General features: G+C 36.4%; 1 protein-coding gene across 49 annotated transcripts in view; it reads left to right on the forward strand.

Annotated features, from left to right (window-relative positions):
* The window catches only part of LOC139799181 (uncharacterized transmembrane protein DDB_G0289901-like), a 56,797-nt gene extending 35,558 nt beyond the window's left edge, over window positions 1–21,239 (forward strand). For 9 of the 49 annotated variants that reach the window (XM_071750835.1, XM_071750859.1, XM_071750831.1 and 6 more), the window contains 33 exons: window positions 854–895; window positions 994–1,032; window positions 1,437–1,478; window positions 1,581–1,619; window positions 1,909–1,950; window positions 2,049–2,087; window positions 3,328–3,369; window positions 3,472–3,510; window positions 3,640–3,681; window positions 4,172–4,213; window positions 5,060–5,098; window positions 5,636–5,674; window positions 6,370–6,408; window positions 6,656–6,694; window positions 6,989–7,027; window positions 7,294–7,332; window positions 8,085–8,114; window positions 8,718–8,759; window positions 10,507–10,542; window positions 11,258–11,296; window positions 11,567–11,605; window positions 11,997–12,035; window positions 12,402–12,440; window positions 13,296–13,334; window positions 13,570–13,608; window positions 13,946–13,981; window positions 14,701–14,730; window positions 15,768–15,803; window positions 17,367–17,405; window positions 17,853–17,891; window positions 19,182–19,220; window positions 19,946–19,975; window positions 20,363–21,239. In XM_071750835.1, the coding sequence (XP_071606936.1) occupies window positions 854–895; window positions 994–1,032; window positions 1,437–1,478; window positions 1,581–1,619; window positions 1,909–1,950; window positions 2,049–2,087; window positions 3,328–3,369; window positions 3,472–3,510; window positions 3,640–3,681; window positions 4,172–4,213; window positions 5,060–5,098; window positions 5,636–5,674; window positions 6,370–6,408; window positions 6,656–6,694; window positions 6,989–7,027; window positions 7,294–7,332; window positions 8,085–8,114; window positions 8,718–8,759; window positions 10,507–10,542; window positions 11,258–11,296; window positions 11,567–11,605; window positions 11,997–12,035; window positions 12,402–12,440; window positions 13,296–13,334; window positions 13,570–13,608; window positions 13,946–13,981; window positions 14,701–14,730; window positions 15,768–15,803; window positions 17,367–17,405; window positions 17,853–17,891; window positions 19,182–19,220; window positions 19,946–19,975; window positions 20,363–20,461 (1,332 nt within the window). In that variant the 3' untranslated portion in view covers window positions 20,462–21,239. Of the gene's footprint in view, window positions 1–853; window positions 896–993; window positions 1,033–1,436; window positions 1,479–1,580; window positions 1,620–1,908; window positions 1,951–2,048; window positions 2,088–3,327; window positions 3,370–3,471; window positions 3,511–3,639; window positions 3,682–4,171; window positions 4,214–5,059; window positions 5,099–5,635; window positions 5,675–6,369; window positions 6,409–6,655; window positions 6,695–6,988; window positions 7,028–7,293; window positions 7,333–8,084; window positions 8,115–8,717; window positions 8,760–10,506; window positions 10,543–11,257; window positions 11,297–11,566; window positions 11,606–11,996; window positions 12,036–12,401; window positions 12,441–13,295; window positions 13,335–13,569; window positions 13,609–13,945; window positions 13,982–14,700; window positions 14,731–15,767; window positions 15,804–16,228; window positions 16,345–17,366; window positions 17,406–17,852; window positions 17,892–19,181; window positions 19,221–19,945; window positions 19,976–20,362 lie in introns of those variants that run through there. The other 40 variants (XM_071750842.1, XM_071750838.1, XM_071750840.1 and 37 more) reach the window with 40 other exon arrangements.
* Window positions 21,240–22,238: the final 999 nt, after the last annotated feature.

Here is a 22,238-nt window from a genome sequence, read left to right on the forward strand (position 1 = left end):
ATTGAAACTTCATCAAGAAAAAACTTTGTTTTGTGATGGCACTGCTATATAAGCAAATCCATTTTCAAAAAAAAATGTGGCCATATTTATGCAAGTTTCCATTCTTTTCATGTTTAAATTGGTGCAAAAGTGTCTTAGTTTTTAGCAGTAAACCACCATAGCTTGGCCAAGAGAAGGAGAGTATATTTAGTTGCTATCAAACAATTTTCAATGTGAGGAAAATAAGACATCTAAATAGGACACGTTAGAGAACTAATTCTCAGTGGAGATCTGTCTGCTTTAATACACAAGAGACTTGTAGGCAGCAATAGTCTTGCTTTTTGTTTTCACCCAACAGTGAAGTTCAGCAACATTTGCAAAGGAATAAACTGAATAAAACCCTGACATTTTCTCTCCAGGGTGAATCCTCTACTCATGACAGTGGCAGTGCCTAAGATTAGCATGAAAAAGCACATGGGTCATGATAGACAGGTTCATTTCTAAATGAAAAAAGGAAGGTATCATTAGATGTGGATGTATATGTATGAATAATCAAGCATTTATAAACATAATGTAAAGGAGACATTCATCTAGTTCCTTGAAGAGTCTTTGAGCTCAAGAAGAAAACTGCTTAGGTCTCTTCAAACCTGAAAAAGATTCTAAGTCAGGAGTCTAAGCTATACATATTTAAACCATCTCGTTTCAAAGGAAACAATGGTTTTTAGTCATGTGAAACTAATAACCATTTTCTTTTAATGACTGGGGAAATATCCTTTTTGAAAGCTGTACTTTGAAAGCATAGAAATTCAGAAATTGGTTTATTCACTTATATGTATTTTTGCAAGACAGTAGCTAGTCTGTGTTTTCATTTCAGGGAGCCCCAGATTCTTCACACAGCACATATTCTGGTAACCAGGTAAACATTCAGATAAAATGCCCTGTTCAGAAGCTCCAACTAGAAGCTTCCCTAAACCAGCAGCCAAATACCAGTAACCCATTCTGTTTTCTGCACAGGGAGGGCCTTCCTTCTATCCCGGAGGATCCTATGGACAGGTAGTTACTCTTCCTTACTAGGATATAATGGAGAACTCCTATCACCCTGGCACCTTCACTCCCAATGGATAAAGTGCCATGGCACACTGTAAATACAGAGCTGACAGTTGTCTCTTGGAGTAGAAAACTTACAGTAACCCTGATGGAACCCAGTGGAGTGAGTTTTGACAGGGAATACAGAATAGTGTCTGCTGTTTCCTTGCAGAATTCAAATTGCAGCAGGCTGAGAAAATTACTGCCAGAAGACTTCTTTCACTTTAACAATATTGGTCTTGATTTTTTATTTAGGTACATAAAAGTTAGCTGAAAATTGGAAGAAAGGCTGTAAAGTGAGAATCGGATACATTGTTGTTTCAATACACATCTTGTCCCCAAGAAAACAGCTGTTTGTGTTTTCCTTTCAGGATGGCCAAGGTTCTTCCTACAGCTCTTACTCCGGTAACCAGGTAAATATTCAGGTCACTGTGCCTGCACAGCAGCAATCTAAAAGCCTCCTTTGAGAGAACATTTCAACTACAAAGCAGTCAATTTCTATGTTTTCTCTACAGGGAGGGTCTTCCTTTTATCCTGGTGGATCTTACGGACAGGTGGGTGTTCTTCCTTCTCTCTGAAGATAAGAAGTTACTTATCTTCATTCCTGTGTTCCCCATGTATGATATCTGAACCAAATCAATCAAATTTAATTTACAATATGGAGTCAGAGAAAAATAAATTGTATTTACAACTTCCATTAGTTGATTTTTTATGTAGCTAAGAAAATTTACTAAGTTCCTATTTTTTTACCAGTATCAGCTGAAAGTGAGATTGAATCGAAGTACATTGCTATTTACACAATCCTGTTTGCAAGACAGTAGCTAGTCTGTGTTTTCATTTCAGGGAGCCCCAGGTTCTTCACACAGCACATATTCTGGTAACCAGGTAAACATTCAGATAAAATGCCCTGTTCAGAAGCTCCAACTAGAAGCTTCCCTAAACCGGCAGCCAAATACCAGTAACCCATTCTGTTTTCTGCACAGGGAGGGCCTTCCTTCTATCCCGGAGGATCCTATGGACAGGTAGTTACTCTTCCTTACTAGGATATAATGGAGAACTCCTATCACCCTGGCACCTTCACTCCCAATGGATAAAGTGCCATGGCACACTGTAAATACAGAGCTGACAGTTGTCTCTTGGAGTAGAAAACTTACAGTAACCCTGATGGAACCCAGTGGAGTGAGTTTTGACAGGGTGTCAAGGTTTAACACAGGGCCAGCAATTAACTGAATGGCAGATTTGTTGGCAGATTTGTTAACTGGATGGCTCTCTATTAACCCCCTTCCATCCCTGATAAAGGAAAGAGAATAAGGGAGAGACACTTACTGGTTGGAAACTATACTACAAAGCTTTAATGAAACAGTAATGATAAAAAGGGAAACTTATTAAATATATACAAATATACAAAAAAATTATACTACATTCCTCTTCCCACCCCTCCCAGTAACTCTCACGTCACCACTGAGGCTGCAGGGCAGCCCTGGGAAAGTCCAGGCTGGACTCCTGGAGTCAGCAGCAGTTGGGAGCTGGAGGAGGAACACACAGATTCAGGCTGTGATGGATCAGGACCACAGGCAGAGGAACGGACAGAATCCTCCCAGGATGCTGAAGCAAAACAGGGACAGATGAAGGCAAAAGGCCAAAGGAAGGAAGAAGGCAGAAGGGGTTTGACCTTCATGATCCTTCCAATTTATACCCAGTATAACGTGTATGGGATGGAATACTCTGGTCAATTTTGGTCATTTACCTTGTCTGCTTCTCCCTAAAGCAGGGTTCCAGGTGTGACCTCTTAACTCCTTTTCCCTTTCTGGAGCCCAAAATATTCTTCAGAACTGAGCAGAGTTCTTGGTTCTGCATACCACTCTCTAGCCATAACTATAAACATTGAGTGTTACCTGTCCTAGAAACAGATACTGACTGAGAAACTTGCTATTAATTACATCAAGTATAGCTGCTTACAAAAGACTTAGCTGAAAGCAAAAATACAAGAAAGAAAATTAGCTCGTTCCTGACTCAAACCAGAACATAGGGAATACAGAATAGTGTCTGCTGTTTCCTTGCAGAATTCAAATTGCAGCAGGCTGAGAAAATTACTGCCAGAAGACTTCTTTCACTTTAACAATATTGGTCTTGATTTTTTATTTAGGTACATAAAAGTTAGCTGAAAATTGGAAAAAAGGCTGTAAAGTGAGAATCGGATACATTGTTGTTTCAATACACATCTTGTCCCCAAGAAAACAGCTGTTTGTGTTTTCCTTTCAGGATGGCCAAGGTTCTTCCTACAGCTCTTACTCCGGTAACCAGGTAAATATTCAGGTCACTGTGCCTGCACAGCAGCAATCTAAAAGCCTCCTTTGAGAGAACATTTCAACTACAAAGCAGTCAACTTCTATGTTTTCTCTACAGGGAGGGTCTTCCTTTTATCCCGGTGGATCTTACGGACAGGTGGGTGTTCTTCCTTCTCTGTGAAGATAAGAAGTTACTTATCTTTACTTTTCTACTACCCCTGAGAAAAGGAAAAGTGTTTCTCGGGTGAGGACCAAAATAATACTTTTAAATATATTTTCTATGCAGGGAGGGTCTTCTGCCTACGATAGTAGTGAATCCTATGGCCAGGTAAATACTCTTTCATTCTTCTTTTTATACAGAGTGCTGAGACTCAATACCCTGGCTCTTATATACAGCTATATTCTCTATTTTGTCTCTCACTATATTGTAATGAAGGTGGTTTTTTTTCTTTCTAGAGGTTATTTGCATATACTTTAAACCAAGTAATCTGAAAGTTTATGAGGAGAAAATTTATAAAAAGTGATGTATTAACAATATTATCAGTATTAACTGTTAAATCTTATTCTCCTCAACAATTCTAGCTTTTAGTTATCTGCAAGATGAAGATGTCTTCAAAAGTGGAACTTGAATCTCAGTTAAAAGCATGTTAAATCAGTGTTTTATGGGATATAATTATCAATTGCTCAATAACAATTCTGATAATTAAGTAAATCTTCATATTTGCTAAACCTCCCCAGAAGTTCCTCCCTTCAATAAAGATTAAAAAAAATCTAAAAGTCTGTTTTTAATATAAAAATTATTTATGTCTTCTGAACAGGGTGGATCTTCCACATACAGTGGTGCTGGATCTTATGGCCAGGTAAAAATTATTCTTCTCGTACATCACAAGCTTAACATTTCTGTGTTGGTTCTTACATGCACTGAGTTCTATATTTCAATTGTTTTTAAGTGAGGACCAGGCCATTGCCACTTAACCTTTTGTTTCTTTGCTTTTATTTACCCCTTTACTACTCCAAACATTTCCATAATGGAAGGAAAGGTGATGCACTGTAGACACTATCCACTTACTGGGACTATTCAGTGTTTTAACTACTTTATAGCATTAGCACGTTCTAAATGTTTATATTTTGTGCATTTACTTGACACACCTTACTTCAGCAGAAGCTGTTGAAAGTCTATATCTGAGGTCTACAGTTAATTGATGTGAATCTCATTGAATCTCATTCAATAGGGACCATCTTATGCTTTGTTGAGCAATACATTTTAACCAACTGAAGCCATACTCTTTATTTTACAAATACAAATATTTATTATACAAATACATATATTTTATTTAAAATAAACCACAAATAACGCTGATTGCTTGTTCTTAGAAAACTATATCATGCAGCTACTTCTAGTTGCAGAATCTAGAAAGAAAGCATAGATAGTGGTATTTTAACATTTATAATAATCAAAGAATGATTACTTTTGTGAATCAACTTTGTTTAAAACTTCTCCTTATAAAAATGCATGGGTTTTTTTACCCTTCTTAAGCAACAGGTAAAGTTACATTTTTTTTTTCTTACATGTTCTCTGGTTTAGGTAAAATTGGAAATCATAAGTGGCTGGTTATTTTTATTCTTCTGTTTGATATTCTCCACAAATAAGATCATGTAAGGGTCCTTTTTTATATAAAAATAGATGTTTTCCCATTATTTTACAGGATTCACCTTCCATGGGAGGAGGTGAAACTGATGCCAATGTAAGCATTTCTTCAAGTGTAACAAATCAGACTTTAATACTTTTTAAAGTATAGAGGTGCGAGGACAGTCTAGTTCCATCTCTTTCCATCTCCAATTCACCTTTAATTTGGTTTTTTCCAATGATAGACATATAAGATCCAAATTCTGTTCTCAGTGTATTGCATGGGCTGGTCTGTTTTCCTGTAGTGTGGTAAGAACTGCTTGCTTTTCTGCTCAGAAACACATCTTTTCTCCTGAGTTAAGTAAATTTCCTATTAATTCTGTTGAAGCTGCTCATAATGCATTTCCAAGTTCGAAGTCTCACTTCCTCAGAGTCTTGAGTAATTGGTTGCACTTTGATTTCCAATAAGTCAGTTTCCCCTGGTTAGCAGGAAATTATTCTCCACCAATTTTTATAAATTCAGCTGTGCACTTTGGCCACAAGTACAGTGTAATTCGTTTCCAGCAGTTCCTGTATCAAAACCTTCTTGTGGATATTCAGCAAAACCTGGTAAAAAATATTTCCCATCCAATAATTAGATTTCAATGTTTTTTAGGGTTCCACCTCACCATCTGGCAGCCGGCAGAGTGAACGGGTAAGGGCTCCTTTCCTTAAATATTGCCAGGGTGTCTTCCCCAGTGCTTGGCCTCTGCTACTCAGCTAAACTACATCTTGTGTGGAAGCTGATGTGGCAGCTTCCAGTGTGGGATAGAAAGCTCTCAAGCACAGATGGAATTGAGGATATGACTAAAGTGTTAAAGAAATCCCATCTGATTCTGAGGTGTCCTCTTAAATCTCAAACGCATTACAAACACAGTACTACAATTTACTTATTCAGGTTCCTCTGCTTTTTTTATTCATTGCCTGATTGCAAAAGGCTTCAGTAGCATGATTTGTGCAGCATTTCTTTTAAGTGAAATCCCTTGCTTTGTTGTGCTGTATGACTGACTTTTGAGGGCTTCCATTTTCCTGTTGTTTTTACATGGCACACGTTTTATTTATTCTAACGAGACAGACTAAGAAATTATTTTGTTGGAGGTAAGAGAACTCTTTGATAATTGTACCCAAAAGGATATCTTTAATTAAAAATGCAGTATCAGCAGGCATTAGGGGGCATGTGCTGATTTATGCAGAGAATTTTTCTGTTGTCATTCTTGAAAAATCCATGAGACAAAATGAAAGCATGAGGACAAGAAAGAAGGAGCATTCAGTTTCCATCTTGATCTTTCCATACTACCAAAGAAAGGAAGTTTTTTGGTTTTTTCATGTCATTTCAATACATTTTTCCAGGATTTTTATTCCCCAGGAGGCAGCCAGTCAGGTGGACATGTAAGCATCTATTTTATTCATTATTTGCAGTTCCCTTCCAAAATGGTTGTTCTATCCTGATGAGTAAAACCCAACTGTTTATCTCCTAGAATTTCTCATGTCATCTGGCATGTTGTGAAACCAAACGCAAACTGTTTTCTAAAAAAAAATAATTAATGTTTTTTAAATATGTGTATGACTACTTAACAACATCGTCTTGTTTTCCAAAAACCATGTTAAAAAAAAAATTTTGGTCTATTTTTTGCAGGGATCGTCTTCTCAAGGTGGTGGCTACTCCAGTGGACAGGTAAATACCAACTCTCTATTTTTGACCTAGAGAATTTGTTATACAAAACTTGAATCCTCGTATTTTATTACATTGATTATTTTATCTGTAAGAAAAATTCATTCAGTACTCAAACAACTTTTTCCTTTATATATCTCTACATAAAAGTCAAAGTGTAAGCAAAGTGGTCAAAATTTGATTAATGTATTAACTGATGTTCTAACACCAGGAAACAACCGAAAGTGATAAATATTTGGCAGTATTTTATATATTAAATTATGAATTAAATATTTTGGTTGGTTGTGTTTTTTCCAGGGCTCATCCTCATCAGGAAGCAATCAGTATGGTGGGCAGGTGAGAAATTTTTCTTCAGTGTTAATTTTTAGTTGGTTGGGGTTTTTCCCATGTACATATTTCAAGAAAATACTACCAAATTGGCAATGCCTGTGTTTCCAGAACAGGTGTTCTAGGGTTTTATATTCATTAATTTTCTGTAGATAAAATCGAATTCTTGACCAGAGAGATCTTTTCAAACTTAATTTACAGAGTAAAAGGCACTACATTGTAGTCAAATACACATGTCAAATGAAGTTTTTTAAATTAAAATGTTACTTTTACAGGGTTCGAGCTCTTCAGGAGGCAGCCAGTATGGTGGACAGGTATGCTTTCCTTTCTCCACACCATTCAGTTGTGCTCCTGCCAGGAGCCCACAATTTACTTTGCATATCTTTCCTTCACAAGAATGGTTCTCCTGCACCACTGTCCTGTTTGCCCAAAGCCTCAGCAACTCATGAATTTCTTTTTCCTGTCCTTCTGACATCCCACAGGCCAGAGTAGCCAGTAGTGACTGCCTGAATGGCAGTTGTATTTGGGCTTCTGTACCTGCTTTGCTGCTAAGCATGTTTCTACTTACACATTTCATGTACATTGAATATAGAAAGCAAGACACTGAATGGTGATCCCTTGGCCATGTCTCCATTTTATCAGACTAGAAATCACCCAGTAGACCTTCACAGGAAGTAATCTTTAGTATTGTAACTGTAACTTCTGTAGCACAAAAGAGTACTTCATGTATTGCAGGTGCTCTGGACTCTCAAGAAAAAAAAAATTGCTTTCTGTAGTACTACTAGAAATTTCCTTTTATTAAAGATTTTAAGGTAAATATGGCAGATAACAAATGTGAAGATAAAATCAAAAGTTTCCTGCTCCACCAGAGCAATAAGTGCAAGGACAGTTGCATTAGGTTGAAGAGAACAAAAATTAGAACAATTTCAAGCAGTTACAGAAGCAGTTACATTCATAACTTTGGCTTGCATACCTGGGGTAGAAAAAGCAGTAATTTGAGTTACAACTGAAGTCCCTTTCAGACCTGTGCTTTTAGTATCTTAAACATTTTCTGCATTCTTTACAGAGCGGATGTAATTGTTCTGGGGCAAGTTCTGTAAGTGGTATTTGTTCATTATACATTTTCTTTTACTGAATTATTTAACTGGAAAATTAATGTGGCCCTATTTATTTATAGTGTACTTTTTTAATGTACTCAATTTTATATTCATTGTTCGTTTGATTTACATATTACTGACACAGTAGGTGTTTTGTTATTTATGCCAAGGAGAAGAATTCAGACTCAAAATCATTCAGGTTATAAAAGACCTTTTATATTGTAGTCTGACCATAAACCTCACACTGTGAGCACCCCACTAAACCATGTCCCTAAGCATCACATCTACACATCTGTTGAATACCTATAGAGACAGTGACTCCACCACTGCCCTGGGCAGTCTGTTCCAACTCCTGACAACTATTTCTGTGAAAAAACTTTGCTAATATCCAATCTAAACCTCCCCTGGTGCAACTTGAGTCTGTTTCTTCACATCCTATTACTTGTTAATTGGCAAGAGGCCACATATCTTTCTACATCTCCTTTCAGGTAGCAGTAAGGTCTCCCCTGAACCTCCTTTTCTCCAGACGAAACAACTACACTTTTAATTTATGATCAAAGACAAAGGCTAATTATTTTATTTCGGTTTTTTCCGCCTTCCAGGGTGGATCCCCTTCCTTAGTCAGAAGTGATTCCTCTGCAAATGTAAGCAATGTTCATCAGCTTTTAAGGATACCCTCTGTTTGTTTTGTCAATGCAATGGCTAGAAAGTTGAAAAATAGTCAGTACCTAGTAAGTCATACACTTGTGAAAATAACTTAGTTACAACTGAAATGCACAGAAAATAACTTACCTTAGTTACAATTGAAATACACACAGGACACTCATGCAACACTTTGAGTTTCTCGTTACATTTGAAATTTATGTTTCATTCAAGAAGTCGTTGAATGAAAAATGTTGTTGGACACAAACACAAGTATATATCATATTCAGGAGTTAGTTCCATTGGCTTCCTTGAAATTATGATGAAATATCTCCTGGATTTATGTGTTTGTATTCCTCTTAGATAATCTACTGCAAGAAAAGTTAGTATTTATACTGCAGTAATTTAATGATGCTAGCCCTCTCACAAAGATAAGAACTCTTGCAGGTGAGACCAGTTTACAGGGTTCCCAAGACTAGTTCTGCTCATGGGTTGGAAAGTCATGAAGTGTATGCAGCTCTATATGTGCTGCAGTAAATGGAGAAAAAGCATTTTGGTCCTTTTGTAACTAGCACAGAAATCTGTGGCATTATTACCAGCCTGCCAAATGTTATAAAGATGGCTTGGATGCAGCTCCGTTAGTGTACCATGTTAAAATTAATATTACATAAATAGGATTGGTCTTGTGCTCCCTTTTAGAAATAAGAGCTGTATGTATCTGCAGTCAGGAGACTACTCTTACCTACCTGTGTTCTGCAGTCTTCATATTGTTGATGCTGGGATTTGTTTTCTTTGAAACTTCCAGTTAGGACCAAGGTTTTTGCTTTTGACTGACTTGGCTGCTTTGGACTGCAGTTCAGAATCATGGACTGTGTATAAAGGTTGAGGGAACACAGTGGTTGTGCTTACACTGACAGTCCCTGCAAGCTGCTAGGACTGGTTCACTCTACAGTGTGAAAAAATCAGCACTGATGAACTGATGGCCATACTATACATGTTTGAAGAAGGATTTGCTCTGGTCTGGTCTTTTAGGCTAAAAGTCCATTTACTACCTAAATGCATTAAGTGTGTGCGCACAGAGTGTTCCACACTTTAGTTTAATCTGAAAGGCATCCAGTTAATTAAGTCCACTCCATTATACAAAAAAACCTACAGTGAGTGGGGACTACCAGGACATTGTCTCAAAGGCACACTCCTGATGTGTACTTCAATGCATAGAAGCACACAGTACCCCATCAGGGGAGAATGTCTTTGGCATACTGAATATAGAATTTAGTTCTCCCTGAATATATGTTGCAGTCTACCTGGGGACATTGTCTTCAGTATCTTCTTTACAGGACATTTGAAAAGGCATTTTACACTGTTAAGATTCCTTATTAAGGAGATGTTTCTGATAGATGCTTAAAGTATAAACAAAGCACAGAACAGCTTCATCTCTTTATGACTTTGTCAGATCTTGTGGAAGCTCAGAGTACTCAAATGGTCTGGAGTACTCTGTAAGATAGTAACCTGCAAAAATAAATATTAAAATTATTTTGTGGGGATATCATTCTGCAGTGTGCAGCCTGTCTGGTGGATAGTAAAGCACTAAATTTTAGATGTACCAAAAAAGGGAGGGCTAAGTTCTACATTTTGAGTGGATTTTAAACCCAAGCAAAAAAAGTTTAAAATAGGAATTTACATACTCGTGTCCTTCAGGAAATTTTGGTTTAGACTTGCTCTGTTAGAGATTTGTTTTTTTTTTTCCAGGGCTCATCTTCTGGAGGCAGCCACTACAGTAGCCAGGTACACAATCGCTCCAAAGGAAAGTCAGCTTGCCACTTCTGAAAATGATAGCCACTTCTGAAAGTCAATTACATTCAGTTTTATTTCAGGAACTATATTTAAATAGCAAAAACTCACTAGATGGCATCCATTACTGAGTTTATGTCCTTTTTTTTTTCTTTTCCTTTTTTTTCTTTTTTTTTTTTTTTTTTTTTTTTTTTTTTTTTTTTTGTGAAAATGGAATACTGAAGCTTATGCAAACAAAAGAAAAAAAAAAAAGAGGTGGGGAAAGAATTACTCGAAAGGTGTAAGCCTTATTGCATTAAGAAGAAAAACAAGTCCAACCTCCCCGCTTTGGAGAGACTTCTTGTTGCTTGGGATTTCAGTAAATGTGCTTGGTTTCAGACTCTTGCTAGGCAGACGATATTTAACTACTAATTTTGGCCCAGGATTCAGCTTTCAAACAAAGAAAGAACTTGGAAGAATGCTGCTTCAACCTTCCCAACAAGTCATACAAGCAAAGCTGTAGGGTTTTTTGCTTTTCACCCTTACTTAGGAACACAAATATTTTCCCAATTTACCTTGTAAGGCTTGAACTCTAGTTATTAAAGCATACAAGAAGTCCTGCTCTCCTGTTTTCACTCCTTGACTTTCTTTTTCTCCTGTTGTGCTGAGTCATGTCCTGGTTCAAGAGTATCCCACAGGTGGTAATTCACTTATTTTGTATTCTTCATAGGATTCATATTCTTCTGGAGGTAGCCAGTATGGTGGACAGGTGAGCTCTTACTTTTTAGATATTTATGTGTGGTGTTTTTGTTTTTTATTATTTGTCTCTTACAAAGTAAAGGATTATCCAGTTCAACATTTCAAGAAACTTCATAGTAATCTATTCTCTGTAGTAATATTGTGAATTCAAGGAAGACAAAAATATAGATTTTATTCTGGGAAGATTGCAAACAAACAGTCAAATAAAATAGAGATGTCTTTGCCACTCAACTCCATTATTAAGATATCCAGAAATAACTGATGTCCAATATTCTTCCAGGGGTATTCATCTTATGGAGGCAGCCATTATGGTGGACAAGTAAGCATTAGATAGTTCCCACTTGTGTAGTTTTAACCTATGAAAAACATGTAGTTTATTAATTATGTGCCTGATTGTCTACCTTAGCTTTATTTATCTTAGCCTAAAATCTTCTCAGTAGATCTTTCTCTGTCACACTATGCTGCTACAGTGGTTAAATAAAACAAGTTCAGATGAAGACTATTATTTAATGCTAAGAAAAAATAGAATGTTAAATACACAGTTGACTCAATTCGCTCCTGAAATCTACAGGACTAAAGGTCTTGTCTTGTTGAAATAAATTAGTACTTCATGAAGATGACCAAACTTTCTAAAAGCTTCATGAAATGATTCCATGGTTCTATGAAATGGGTGTAAGGAAGTTTCAGTTTCCTTTTTTGTTGATATTCAGGGTTCACCTTCCTCAGGAGAAAGGCAGCATGGTGGACAGGTGAGAATTCTTCCCTTGTAGTGTTCACTGTTTCATCCAAGAGATTTGGTAGTTAGTTCTCTGTGTAAAAGAACTGTTTGAAGGAGATGGATTATTATTATTATTATTATGTTTCACTTAAACTTGTGGCTAGGTATACAGTAGTTATAAATGTATGTGATAGTAAACCACAGAAGAGTTTTTAGGAGATGTATTTTTTGATGCATTGTGGTAAATGCAGACATGTCTCATTCCTTTTTGCACGGTTTGTTTCAGTCCATTCAGTTTTGCACTGAAAGAAATGAGGTACCTCTCCTTGTTATGGACTGTGGTTTAAAAGAATACAATGACATGGATAATTTAGGTTATTTAATTCTTTTTGTTTAGGGTTCACCTTCTTCAGGGGGCATCCAGTACGGAGGACAGGTGAGAATTTCTTCCTACATAGTCCTTATCCTGACACCCACCTTCTACATCAAAACTTGGTACTTTTTTATTGACTGAAAAGTAATAGTTTGAGTACACTAAGTTAATCTGGTTATCAGGTATCTAAAGATTCATGATCTGAAACATTGCAAAAACTGTGAAAGGCCAGTACTTCTGTAGTACCATGGTAAATGTTCTGGCCTTTCTGTACTCTCCAAGTTTCCCTTCACATTCTGGACCCATTTCTCTTCTGCTGCTGCCATAAGCTTTAACAGTAACAGAAAGGAGTGGCTGGAAGCTGATTGCATTCTTCCTCTACCTCAGCCTCTGGAATACTTCACTTCCTTCATCAAAGTGCATTATCAGAATTGTTATCAGAGAAGCAGTATGTCTGAGGGAGGGGAACAGGGGAGAAGGTCAGGAGCTGTTAATAAGAGAAGGTGTTCCATGCCCTTGTGAAGTGAAAGTTGATGGATAGGGCTCCTAGTGCTGCTTAGCACTATAGCCTTTAATACAAAGGGAAATCCCCAGCAGACTCATCTTTTGTCTCTGAAAACATTTATTGTCAGATTTATTAGAAAGGGAATTAGAGGAGAAGGAAATCTTCAGTCCAAACATGGTGTCCTGAAAGTAGGTATATAATTCTAATATCTCAGGATAAGCATTATGAAAGATTCCCATGTTACAGACCATTCCTAATTACGCTAATCCCTAATTAGCATAGAACACATAAAAGAGTAGTTTAAGTGTTTAGATTTCTGTCATCTTTCATTGCACAAAAGAAAAAAAAATCCTTAATTAAAAAACACTTAAAGAAGCTTTTCGATAGAGAAATAATTGGCAACTTTGCTTCAGGGTCCATTTTTCTCAGGTGGCAGCCACTATGGAGGACAGGTGAGAATTGTTTTTCTATCTGTCTTTTTTTTCCATTGACTTTGACTTAAACTTCATGGTTCTGTTTACATAGTAACCATTGTAAGGGCCAATAGATTTCAGTGCGGGTATAAAGGAAGTGTTGACATTCTTCTGATACTTAAATCCACGGAAGACAATTAAAAGCATGGTTTTCTGTGACATGCCATAAGTTAAAGACTGTGCAACAAATAGAAATGCTTTCTCATTTCTTTAGGGTGTAGGTTCTCCAGGAAGCAGCCAGTATAGTGGACAGGTAAACCTTCTACTTTCATAGTATTTGAAGTTATGGTACACAGTTCATAAGGAAAATTTACCCTTGCTTTTTACAAAAAAGAAGGAACATTTGAAAGAAAAATTTCTTTAAGCAAATCTGAGTGATGGTTCCTAAGCATGGGTCTGTCTGGTATGTCAGATCATGATATGAACAAACGATGTGTGACTTTGTAAAAATCCTTTCTTGAACAGATTGTGGTTCTAAGAAGCCCATTTTTGTTGTTATGCTTAGACAGAAGCAATTTGAAAGATTAAGGATCACAAAGAACTAATGAGAATGTTATGTAGTAACATATTTAGCTACTTAATTTTTTCAGGGCTTTTCTTCAGGAGGCAGCCAGTATGGTGGACAGGTATGCTTTCCTTTCTCCACACCATTCAGTTGTGCTCCTGCCAGGAGCCCACAATTTACTTTGTATGTCTTTCCTTCACAAGAATGGTTCTCCTGCACCACTGTCCTGTTTGCCCAAAGCCTCAGCAACTCATGAATTTCTTTTTCCTGTCCTTCTGACATCCCACAGGCCAGAGTAGCCAGTAGTGACTGCCTGAATGGCAGTTGTATTTGGGCTTCTGTACCTGCTTTGCTGCTAAGCATGTTTCTACTTACACATTTCATGTACATTGAATATAGAAAGCAAGACACTGAATGGTGATCCCTTGGCCATGTCTTAACTGCCAAGTAATCTTTAGTGCCTGCTGTAACTTCTGTAGCACAGAAGAGTATTGCATGTGTTCTGGGTGCTCTAGATTCTCAAGGAAGGAAAAAAAAAAAACAAAAACAACCATAGTTTTATTCTGTAGTTCTACTGGAAATCATTTATTCATCCTTTTGGTGAGTAAGGTTTTAAATGAGAAATTAGAAGACTAAATTTACAAAATTTGGTCACAAATTGTTCAACTAGCCTGAAAGGACAGCAGAGAGAGAAAGAAACTACTTGGAGTTTGGTGAATCTGTGAGCAAGGCTTCATAGTCTGTTTGCTTGAAGAAACAGAATATGAGTTTGTTTTACTAATTCAGAGGCTTCTTCCAGTCCTAAACACCGGAAATTAAGTTTGGTTTTGGTTTATACAGGGTGGATGTGTGTGCCCCAGTGGAAGTCCAGTAAGTAACCTTTGTATCTGTATATTTTTTGTAGTATATACACATACTGGAAAATTCCTGAGGAATGATCTTTATTGAAATGATTCTGTCCGTGAATTTATTTGTATGATGAAAGGTTTTTTCACATTGTGCCAAAATGAGAAATTTTGTACCTGCTAAGGACAAAAACATTAAGTGACATGCTGTAAACAGAGCTAGCTACCCAGATGCATTTTTATTTTCAAACAAAAACATGGGAGAAAAATAACACTTTTCCCACCCTGGATTTAACAATCAGGAATGTTCTCCAATATTTGTATTAAAGGAGGGCTATCCAGATGTTAAAAACTGCTCAAAGCATTGAATTTCTTTTGGTTTGCACAAGAGACCTGTGGCTTTTCTAAGCATGTGTTTTCCAAATATCTTATATCTGCTGGGTTTTGGATGTGTCAATTGTGCTGCTCTTATGGTGATTATTAACAATATGATTGAACCAGTGAAACTTAGATCTAAAATCCTGGCCCAAAACACTTCCAAGTGGAAGAGACCAACACGTTAGAAAAGTTAAAGCTATTTCCATTTATCTTCCTAACTAGTGTATTCACTATACCTTTCTAAATACTTTTTTTAAAAAAAATACCACAACCCTACTGTTTAAATGAAACTACACTTACTTACCTCTGAGGGTGAGTCTCAGTATAGTCAAAATTGTTTAGGTGACTACTTTGATTTCCAAGTTTATAAAGTTAAAAAACCCACACACATGATAAATATACCACTCACAATATATATATATATATGCCCCTTTTGAAAATCCAAAGTGCTGAAAACTACATATGAATTATGAGTTTACTTCTGTTTTAAGCAAATAATCTGAAAGAAAGAATAAGGACTAATAGAAACTAAATTCTTTATTTATTTAACCAAATAAATAGAAAATTTACATCAGCAACAGTGTAGAAGATTTGATTATTGCCGTAGGACATTATACTCTCGTTTTTCCTCTATATGACATTGAATTTCATACAGAGTAAGCATTGCTATTTTTGTTCATACAGGGCTTTTTTGGAGGAAACCGCTACCATGGTGGACAGGTAGGAAATTTGTCTTTATTGTTTTGGACAGATTAGTTCTTCAGAAATAAGCATGGTTTAGTTGCCATATTTGTTCAGAGGCCATTAAATATCAAATTCTATCTAGCCACAGAGATAATAGGGACAGTAATTAGAGACTCAATGTGGCTTTTATTGAAACACTCTTGACATTTCAGTGCATCTTTCTATATCTAGACCTAAGATTTTACTTTGAATTTACCTCAAAAAAATACTGAAGAATGGTTCACGGGGTTCATCTCGTTGAATAAACCACTAATAATATGTGCAGATAAGTGGCATTAATAATTGTGTAAAATTCTTCCAGGTAATCAGTGTCATGAGTACTGTTTAGACTAGATCCATGCTTTTGATGCCAGGAGGCTTTTTAAAAAATTATTTACTAAAGTTTCATATTCTTTTTAAAGGGTTCATCATATTCCGGAAGCCGTCAATATGGTGGCCAGGCATGTAACTTTTCTTTGTTTTCAAGATGTTCCTACTTGCTATTTTTTAAATGAAAAATATGATGCAGCGTATATACTGCCAGTCAGTTTTTTAGAGTAATTTTATTCTTAGTAATATATGAAAACAAGGATAATTTCTCAGTAACTGAATTGGAGTAGCATAAATAAATTTCAGTTTCAAGAAACTGCATATATCATAACTCTGGTTCTTTTATCTAGGAATGCTTTCTCTGAAGTGGTACTTCATTTACTGTTATGTTTCAGTTCAAAATCTATTTTCTGTGTTATTTTTCATTTACATTGAAATTATCCTTTTTTTCTCTCCATTCATTTAGACTAAATACTTGGAAATTTGGTAAAAAATACATCAATAGATAATGCTTTGAAATTTCTGGTGTTACCTGCAATAACACCACTTTCCTCATCTTCAGATGCAGTTTGAGTGTCATACTTTTAAGGAGCATCCTGTGTAGCTTTTGAAGACTTAGTTGTCATTGTCATGAAATCTCAGTACCCCAAGTGGCTAACAGATATAATGGATGACAAAAGTGCAACACATTACATTAATAAAGTTGCTCTGTTGACAGTGTTTCACTCTGTTATACTAAAAAATAATTTCATTTCTTTTTACCCCAATAACAAGCATTTGAGCTCTGCATCACTTTTGTAAAATCATTTCTTGTAGCATGGAGAGGATTTTACAGCATTTTTTAAAGCTGCAAAACAATTTTTTCTTAGATTACTTATTTGGAATAATAAGGGTGCTTTGACAATACACATGATGCTCTCTGAATATGTTTGATCTAGCAGAGAATCACAAAGTAGATTTTTTTTTTTTTTTCCCCCTCTTGAACAGATCCACCTATTTATGTCAGGGAATAGCCTTAGCAGGTGGTTTGTGACTGTTTGCCTATTTTACTACTTTCAGCTGTTAAGGAACTTAGTGGAATTAAGTCAGAAGTCTGTCACTGCAAAATTTTTAGATTAATATACTTTCCAGATTCCTTAGTGCTTAAGCACTTAAGTTTCCAGGGATTTTTTTTTTTTTTTAATGCTCTGTGTCTTTTTTTTTTTTTTTTTTTTTTTTTTTTTTAAACAGGGATCGTCTCCATCAGGAAGCAGCCAGTATGGTGGACAGGTGAGTATACTCTTTTCTATATTCTTTTCCCATCACTCCTAATTCTTTGCTTACACCACCTAGATCAGGTCAGTGACTTGATGCTGAAAGATACATTCATTTGGCCATATTACTTAGCTTACATAGTTGAGGTAATACCAATTAAAATCATTTCAGCAAGCTGAATAAGAGAACTAGTTTAAATAAGTTACTGCTCAAATAAAACCTATAAATCACTTATACAGTTTATAGTAAAACTATAATCACTTATACTGGATTTCATAACACCTTTCTTGATTCATGCAACAAATTGTTTTGTTTTGTTTAGTAGATAGCTTAAGTTGTAGGGTCCCCAGTTACTTTTTTTTTTTCAAGCAGCAAAAGTTTGTCCTAAGTGCTGCACAAATTGTTTCAAGGTAGTAATAGAATATTTTTTCATTCTACTAATACATGTTTGACTTCTTACAGGGCTCATATCCTTCTGGAGGCAGACAACAGGGTAAACCAGTAAGTAAAAAAACCCTCAAGTTTACCTTACTTTTTTCTTATAAGGCTGTTAAAAAAATAATATCCGTATCCACTTAGTTATGGACTAGATACTTTTCTGAGAATTACTCAAATATGCAAAGATTATCATATGATTTACTTATCTAGGCTAATTTCAACAAATTCAAACACAATATTTTCACACAGTTCCATAGTTTTGAGCCAGCATTTTACTCTGTAACTGAACTTCTGGTTCTTTTAATAACAGAGTAAGAGATTGCAGGATCTTTTTTTTTTTTTTTTTTTTTTTTTTTTTTTAAGGGACTTCTGAACAGTGTTTTATTAGAGCTTTCTTCAATAGGGCTGTAACTTTCACCTTTTTCTCCCCTCCCATATCTAACTGTACACTGACTCCAAGTTAATTAATATTTAATTTGACCCAACTATTTTTTGTTTCCATATAGTAAATGCATGATAACTACAAAATGGCTCTTGAGGTCTTTGACTTAGTGCTGTGCCTAATATCATTCAAATTAATACAAAAAGATGCTAAATACTTGTTGTTCCTATAAGATTTTCCCTGAGATTTTTGGATGAGTGCACTCTCATCCAAAATAGTGTTCATTCTCCTGTGGTTCTTTATTCCAGATAGCAAGAATATAGGGAAGTACAAATAGGCTTAGAGTTGTAAACAGGATCTTTTGGGGGGTTTCATCTTGCTTGGGAGACTGTATTTAAGGAAACCAATAAGGATATTCTTCTTTCAGTATTCCCATAACTAATGCAGAAATGTGGATATTGGTATTTAAATTAGGTAACAATGATCAGGGTAACCTTTAAAATGGTTACAATGCTGAATGTCTGAGAAAACTGACCAATGAAATATGGATTTTTTTTTTTTTTTTTTTCAAACTTGAACCTTAGGATGAGACAATATTAATTCCTCCCAGAGACAAATTTTTACATACTCTGTAAATCATAGGAACATGATTGGATCATTCTAGTAAGAATTCTGTACTAAATATCAGGGTAACAGTTTCAGTTTCAAACTTTGTAGTTCAGTCAATGATACATGGCTGTGCAAATGTTCTGAAACTAACTTCTTCATGGGAAAAAGAAAGCAGTTGTGCTTATTGAGACTGTTCAATTAAAATACAAGAAAAAGCGCAGGAATAAGTTATAATGAAAATCATTATCAAATCTACTAACATCTAGGACATTTTCAAGACTACTGTGTGCTCTTTGGACACACTTCACTTGGGAGTCTTGTACAAAAAAAAAATAAAATAATTGTATATTATTATTTTAAAGGGCTCATCTACCTCAGGAAGCACTTATTCTGGGAAACCGGTGAGAATATTTTAATCAGAGTTTTCATCTTCTTTTCTTAGTAACAAAGAACATAGGGAGTTGACAGAGTAATCTTGAGATTATTTGGTCTGAAAAGACCATTACTTATTAGTTCCATTTGTATTAGAGCACATTTAAAGAAGCCACTGTGGAAAATACAGCCTCAGTCTGGGAAACCTATTTCAATATCAATTATATTCTAAATTTGAATTTATCTGTTTCTTCACATTCCAATTAGTGGCCTTGCTACATTTGGCTGCCCTCTAATTTTAAAATCCTGGTTTTTGTGTAAATCTTTATAGGGTCTGTTTAGTTCACCCTTCACTTTTTTTCTTTCTTTTTTTTTCTTCCTTTAATAAGCAAGATTGAATTTTTCACTGGCAGGTTAGCTGGTTTTGCACCTCTCTTTTTTTTTTTTTCCAGTACTCGTCAATTAACAATCTGTTTCATCTATAGGGATGGAAAACTCTGTATGGAATATGATAATGAATTATATAGAAAATAGATTTTCCCTTTCATCAATTTTAGCTGAAATTTTCAGATTATGATGAGGTGTGTAATGAAGAGAGTGTGTAATTAAAACTGTTCACTTATCTATGCAAATTTAACAACTTAAAACCATGCTGTGGGTTAAGCTATTAAAATTTTTGTTGGTCAGAAGCAAAACTGTATTCAAAACCATTGGGTGGGAACACTTTGAGATTGATTTGTCTGTTTGTTTTCAGAATTCACCTTCCTCGGGTGGCAGTCAAGTGGTAAGCACTTCTTTTTGTATTCCTACTGGTTTCTTCCTATGCATATTGTAGAAAATTTAAAGTATTGTTTATACTGTGAGGTATTTTCCAGATTTTCTATACCTGAAAAAATGTTTGAGAATACACATGCAACATAATAAATTGATAGTATCAATAAAAATGAGGATCAGTGGGGCCATGTACATGCATTATACTTTTGATCCTGTCTATCATTTGAAAACAGTTGGTTTGCATGTACTGTGGATGTGGCACATGATCTTTTAACATCAGAAGTGTCTATACACTAGAAGTGACTAATAGGAAAATTTTTATCTGAAACTTTCTATGCTTTCATACAGTGAGAAATAGAGCTACTTTGATTTTGTTTTATCAATTTTTTTTTTCTAGAGCTCTGCTGGGAAACACTCCATGCCCCAACTCCTGCTGTTATTCAGTGTTTTGAGTGCCTTTGCTCTCTCTGCTGCTGCATCAAAATGGTCTATATGAACTTCTGAAGTGTTGTTTGGCATCCTAGACATGGATTATATTCAATAATACTAGATTAATTACTTGATGTAAAAAAAAATGCCTTTAATTCAAATTGGCAGACCCTACTTGGCTGTTATGTTACATGTCTAGCTAGTATGCCGTGCCTCTCACTAGTTTACCTTTGGTTTTAGTCATTAGTAGATATAATTAGTTTTGTCAATGTTTTAGACATGGTTTTAAGAGAGCATATTGTACCCTACCTATATGAATTGTTTTTATTTCCAATGGGGAATGTGATGAACACCTACCTGAAATCTGATTAGAGCAACAAATACTTTAAAAATATTTGGTTGTTAGCCAAAGCAGAGGTCAAACAAATTTTTGTGGATGCAAACTGACCACTACACCTGGTCATCAAAGCATGAAATAAAGCTAATGTAAACATCTCACAAACAGTGCCCTATGAGACAGAAGAAAAGATGCTAAAATACCAGAGTATTGGTTTAGTCTATTGTAACCAAGTGCAAGTTCAACATGGAGGTTGCAAAGAAAAAATATTCTATGGAACTGAAAAAAATTGAGTTTAATATTTATTCATTAGAGAAGTCAAACATCTTGGAGCAGAGAAATGCTGCACTCTGAACTGGTTGAAAACACCCAGAATTCTGCTGAGAAGCATATGAGGCAATTGCACTCTAGATTAGGCTGATAGTCTAAAACCTGCTGAAAACCAACGCATTTTTCCCTTGGAAAGGAATGGAAATCTAATTAAGTTCATAAAACTGATAGTATCTTGGCTACTTTTCCCAAGTATTTAGTCTGACCTGTGATACCCAATGCATCTGGAAGTTCAATTTCAGTAAGGATGCCAACATCTGCAAGCAGATAGAGTAAATGTGGGTACAGAAAGACCACGGCCCATTTTTCAGGTCAGGAGAAGTTCCACATCTTGCAGCAAACTCTCTTGGGGCTGCTCGAGCTGCCTCCTTCTGGCTCAGTGACCACTCGGTGACCACTCGGTGACCACTCGGTGACCACTCAGTGACCACTGCTGCGGCCCTGTCAGGAGTGCTGTTCATGGCCCTGCCCCTCCTCCAGCCCCCACATCAGCACTGCCTGGGGGCTCAGCTCCTCTGCTGTTACCAAAGTGCATTCTCCTGAAGCATACTTCTAATTAATGCCTTATAGAATGTGTGCTTAGTATTGAAATTACATTTAGTAGTAGTATGCTTGTCTTTCACTGTAACTGATGAATGGAAATACACGTTTAGTTCTGCTACCAGCTTCTGTGGGGCTGGGATTCAATCGGGTTTGATACGCTGGACATACTTTGGTTGGCAAAGGATAGAATCCAGATGTGTAACTAAAGCCTAAAGGAGTTATACGATCTTCAAAATTTGGTGGACAATGTGTTTCTCTGGAATGTACCTTAAGGTTCTCTTTGAGCGGTCCGTATCTTAACTCAAACGGGGCTTGCACCTCTTCAATAAATTTATCGTGGATTTCATACAAAACACTCGTGTCATTCCTCACAGGAACCCTATTAAAAGAGTTTTTCCAGTGAAACCCTCCCCTGCCTTCAGCCCCTTGGCACACGGACACGCTGCGGGGCAGGGCCGGGGCTGCCCCACAGTAGCGCTGCCGTGGGACCGGGATTTCCCCACGCCGGCCCCCCTGCCGCAGCCCTGCGGGCCCTTCCTGCCCCGTGTCGCTGTTCCTCACGCACCGGCCCCGTACCCTCAGCCCCTGCCCATCCCCGCCTGCTGCCGCCAGGCCCGCCCGGCCCGCCCGTCGC

This window comes from Heliangelus exortis, chromosome 8, assembly GCF_036169615.1.
Source record: "Heliangelus exortis chromosome 8, bHelExo1.hap1, whole genome shotgun sequence".
NCBI classification, from domain to species: Eukaryota; Metazoa; Chordata; class Aves; order Apodiformes; family Trochilidae; genus Heliangelus; species Heliangelus exortis.